This window comes from Habropoda laboriosa, unplaced genomic scaffold (assembly GCF_001263275.1).
Source record: "Habropoda laboriosa isolate 0110345459 unplaced genomic scaffold, ASM126327v1 scaffold5, whole genome shotgun sequence".
Classification (NCBI taxonomy): Eukaryota; Metazoa; Arthropoda; class Insecta; order Hymenoptera; family Apidae; genus Habropoda; species Habropoda laboriosa.
The window spans coordinates 1,677,740-1,682,943 of record NW_017100161.1 but is presented as its reverse complement, the minus strand read 5'-3'; the positions used below and the strand labels follow the sequence as shown (position 1 = coordinate 1,682,943).

The 5,204-nt window shown below is 40.0% G+C and overlaps 1 protein-coding gene across 9 annotated transcripts in view; it reads left to right on the top strand.

Moving 5' to 3' along the window:
* Positions 1-2,932, top strand: part of LOC108577863 (phosphatidylcholine:ceramide cholinephosphotransferase 2-like) — a 23,201-nt gene extending 20,269 nt beyond the window's left edge. For all 9 annotated transcript variants that reach the window (XM_017941122.1, XM_017941130.1, XM_017941098.1 and 6 more), the window contains exons 3-6: positions 1,104-1,314; positions 1,716-1,990; positions 2,104-2,279; positions 2,390-2,932. In XM_017941122.1, coding sequence (XP_017796611.1) covers positions 1,104-1,314; positions 1,716-1,990; positions 2,104-2,279; positions 2,390-2,545 — 818 coding nt within the window. In that variant the 3' untranslated portion in view covers positions 2,546-2,932. The remainder of the gene's footprint in view (positions 1-1,103; positions 1,315-1,715; positions 1,991-2,103; positions 2,280-2,389) is intronic.
* The last annotated feature ends 2,272 nt before the right edge of the window (positions 2,933-5,204 follow it).

Below are 5,204 nucleotides of genomic sequence, written 5' to 3'. Positions count from 1 at the left end.
TCGCCGAAAGCAATATCGGTTATGTGAAATTTTTCGAAAGTTTCTTTCACGTACAGGGTGTTTCCTTTCAATTGCATTAGTTCGAGCTACTTTTCTGCCGCTTTCTATCATTCGCCTTTCATTTTTACACCGGACAATATCGATAAAAACATCGAATATATGTACATATATTACAAACGTCGTTACAACGGCGCCAGTGAAGTGTAAATGGTTAATTTCTGAATATTCTATTCAAGACACCGGGTACGTCTGCATCCTATAAATGTGCAGAGATGCGGTAGAGTGTGCGTTTCACTTTAGAAACACATTGTCGTCCGCTGTATCGAGGCGGAAAAGAATATTCTCTCGAGGAATGGCGAGAAAGAGAGAGATTGGTTAGAATTTTTGGGACAAAGGAAATGTAGCCGCACGAAGTGGAATAGCTACGTTTCTCTGTAACAACGACAGAGTTGGAGGAGGAGGAGGCGGAGGAGAGGACGAAATGCACTGCAACGACTGCTACTTCTACCGTGCACGCGCGATATTCGACTAACTGCGGTGACCCGCATCCTTGAATCACCAGTTTATTTTCGACCGATTGATGTATGTATACGGCGACCGCTATTGTTTAGCGTTAAACGTGGCTCAATCGCACGATTTCCTGAAACTTTGTTCCTAGATCCGTTGCGTGGATGATCGATACACATTTGGTTTTCCGATTATCGTCGATCGTTGATTGTAAATTATAAATTGTCTGAAAAAGAAAATAGAAAATGTACGTAAACTTGAAGCTTTAGATTCTAAAGTTTAAGTATATAAACGTGTAGAAGAGTGTTCGCGTGATACATTGTTGTAAAGTAAAATATACTGTGCCTGGCTTGTAGAGAGAGTTCAAGGGCAATCAAGGTTAGATTATTGCGTATATTCTGTGTAGAACGAATTCTGTTAGGCCGTTGAACCTCGAGATTGATGTAACGATAATTCCAAGTTGATCTTGTAACACCTGTAACGAGTTGCATCGAAGAGACAACGAGGGTTTCTTTTTTAATTGATTTGTTTTTCGTGTTAGAAATGTGTAATTTACTTTTCTACTTTTACTCACGAAGATACAATTCTTGTTGCAGCATTTTTATTCATGGTCGTGAACTTCATATTAACCACGGCGTCCCTCGCTATGGTGCACGAACGGGTGCCGGATCGAAATACGTACGGTCCTCTTCCGGATGTGATATTGGACAATGTCGCCGCACAGGATTGGGCCCTCAACGTGTCGGAAGTTTTGATTATGATTATGTCCAACTCAGCGATGGTTTTTATTATTTTTCATAAGCATAGGTACGTTGATTGCGTCTGTGTAATATACATCGATAGACGTGTTTTTCGGTATATCCCCTTATTTGTCTTGTAAATATGAAGTTTTGCTCGACAGGCATGGGTCAGAAGTAGAACACAAGTAACTTTAGCATTAGTACACCGTAACAGCGAAAAAGTTTCGAGACGGTTATCCTTTTAACTCCGCTTCTCGAACTTCTCTCGCGAGATCATCCTTTTTCTCTCTCCCTCTCTTTCTCTTTTTTTTTCCCCTGTATGAACTTCTCCTCCCGCCGCCTAAAGCGGAGCTAAGAAGATAATCCTCGGTTCTCGAACTTTTTCGGTAACACCGGGTGGTTACAGGTGGTACACCTTTTAAAATTGTTCTTTGCGTTACGAAACATCGTTCATATTGGTTCTTTCAGGTTTATCGTTGTCAGGCGAATATTTCTTTTGATGGGGCTACTGTACATGATGCGAAGCATCACGATGTACGTGACAGTACTGCCGGTCGCCAGCAGAACATACTACTGCAGCCCGAAAGCGAACAACACGAACCCACTTCTAATTACGAAGAGGGTACTACAACTCATCTCTGGCTTCGGCTTGTCTATAAACGGCAAGCACACTTACTGCGGGGATTACATTTACAGCGGTCACACAGTTGTGCTTGTACTTAGTTACCTGATTATCAAGGAGTGTACGTGTAACATTCTATTGCAACATTATTATAAACACTTGACGTACATCTAGTTAGAGATATTATTTGTTTGCGAGAGATTAATTAATTAATTTGTTTTCAAACAAATGCAGATTCTCCGAGAAGATGTCAACCGATTCATTGGCTGGCGGGCATTGCTGTTCTTGTTGGGATAATTATGGTATTGGTGGCTCACGGACATTATACCGTGGACGTCCTCATAGCATACTATGTAACTACACGCTTATGGTATATTTATCATACGTTAGCAAATAATTCGCATCTTAAGGTAAGTTGGACGCTCTTTCGCTTTAATTTTATCTTTCACTCTATATTTAAATGGAAAAAGAATAATAGATCGTTAACGAAAATATAGCGAACGTTAATATGTCTTTGCAGCAATACGAACCAAACAACTTTTTGGCCCGACTCTGGTGGTTTCCTATTCTTAAATATTTCGAGAAAAACGTGGGCGGCACGGTGCCACGACAATATGACTGGCCTTTACCCTGGCCTCGACGATTCCTTGCCAAGCACCCTAATCGGGACAGTTAATGTCCATCCTTCAGTTCACGATAGAGGCTGTCAAACAACGGAGTTACTTTGTTGTAATTTGTATATATATAAACATATATGTATACGTACCTAGGCTTACAAAAAAATGTGAAGATAAAGCTTTACTAGAAAGTGGTACGGGATATGTGTGTGTGTGCGTGCAAGCTTTTGTCAGTGTTAATAAGCACGTCCGGGTCTCGGAACTTGACGAAAGTTTGCGGTGTTCACTTCCTTAAGAAAAGAAGAAAAACAACAGCAACAAGAAGAAAAAAACGAAAAAAAAAAACAAGAAAAAACTGTAAAACACGAACGATAGTGAAAACAGATGCTTGTACCGTCATGTTCGTTATCGTCCAATCGCGAAACCTATTTTTTTCTTGATTTTGATACGACTTATACATACCATGTAAGAGAGATAGATAAAAAAAAAAGAAACGATAGATATCGAGATATTTAGTCTCACATGAATTCACTTAGATGGAGGTATTGGAGAGTTACCAACAAATTAGTGTATAAAAATAAATGCTAGATATCTCTATTTTCAGATACTCCGAATGTGAATGAGGAATACTTAGATGTAAAAAGACAAAAGAAAAGAATCACGCTGTACCGCAATTCGATCGAGCGTGGAAACGCGATACAAGTCTTGTTGAACGTAGTATTAACGAGCAAGAGGCGAATTCTTTTATAAACTATTCCTCGTTTGAACAACGACACGCATTGGAAAATTTGAAGAGAAACAAAAAAAAAAGCAGAAGAAAGCATCGCTGCAATAAACAGAAAAAAAAAAAAAAGAAATGCCGAAATTTCGTTTGCCGCGCGATACCTTCCTATGGCTAATTTGTTCGAAACGCGTTCTGATCTTTCGACTTCCAAATAAACCAAGACGATGTCGTTCTTTATACTTAGAATACACGGGCGGCATGCCTTATTCCGATGAAAGTGAACCGAATGAATCGCAACTTTCGATATTTCTAATCGGTCAATTATTAGTTCGTTTCCCTTTCTCTCTAGTTTTTCTCATGTCGTAGCTATTCCCTCGAAATTGGTACCTTCTTTTAAAATGCACCATTTTTTACTACACGGTTAGACGGTGCCGCAGAATTGGCCAATAGTTCAGAAAAAAAAAAAAATGAAGGAAATTCACCCGATGATCGTGCAATTTCGTGGGACCAAGTATAGAGAACAGTCGGAAACGTACATTTTTTCGTGTAGCGATCAAGAAAATAATTCTTTTTAAATAAGCGAGAAGATTGATTCGTAGTTGACAATAGAAAAACTCGTGAAACACTGTTTAGAAAAGAGAAGAAACGGTTTTCGAACGTTCTTGCTCTACTTTGTAGGTGATAATTTCCGATGTTGTCATTGGCGCGTTGCGTCGCGATGTGTTCTCTTCAAAGATCGACGAAATTCCTTGTCTATGACCGCGTGATTAGAAGCGAGGTGTATTTACACGTGCGCATACATAACAATAAGTTTCGTGATTCCTCGGAATAAGGTCGTCTTTACACTCTACATACACCAGATGTTGTCACGCATTCGTGAAGACGGAGATGTAGAATCGTGCGAAGAGAACTAAAAAGTAGAACTTCGCAAATAATTTACGAGGACAAAGATTGAAATGTTCTTCAGCAGTTCATTCTCCCGCACGATTTCTATCTGACACCGATCTTCTGTCATCTCGCTAACTCGCAACAATAATTCTTCGCGGTTCTTGCCCCGCTATGTTTGTCGGAGCATTCTTCGGTTTCATTGTCATTTTTCTGCGGGCTAGTAGCACAAAAGCGCTTTGGAATCTCCTCGGTGCAGGGGTATAAACGAAGAACGTTTTAAGTGAATCTCAATTGTTCGTTGAGGGATGAAAGGTTATTGGACTTGTGAAAGAATGGTGGACAGCGTTGAACGACACTTGAGAAATCTGTGCATATACGCGATCATTTGTTGTCTTCTGTGAGTCACGATTGTATTGTTAACGCCCGTGCAGAGCTCTTGTCACTCGTCGTACGAGTTGTCCACGTTTCAGTGCGTTTTTCCGCGGGCTGTACAGTCAGCGGAGCGATCGAATATCGCCGTAAGTAAGCACATACACGGTCAACGGACCCGTTTCTCGCTTTAGAAATGTTTTTCCGTTCCGACGCGCACGTGGTCGAACGAATCTGACGGTCGAACGAGAGAGAGCAACGAACGAGAGAAAGAAAAAAAAGAAGAAAAGAGCGAGACGAATTGAACGGAATCTGTTGGCCCTTATTACGTGTAATTAAGTCTTTTTCCGTCTGTGATGATAAACGAAAAAAAATAAGAAAACGAGAGTCGTTGTTGACCGAGTTCTCGAACGTGGAACGGGACGCGATCACGAAACGATTCGTATGACGTGCCCGTTGCAGCCACTGATATTTCTTCTTAACCCTCTATGGACCATTCTTTCTTTATATATCTAAATTAATTCAACACGTAATTCATCTTTGGTCTTCAAGGAAATTTTAATAATTCATTCTTGAAATAAGAAAAAAACAAAATCGTCAAAACGTTCGTTTTTTTAACGGTAATCAAGTATCTTTTGGAGTTATAGTGGTTTTAAAATAAAAAGAAGAAATATGAATAACGTTAATGTCTCGATAGCGCATGCTGGACCGTAGGGGGTTAAATACGTTCATATAGA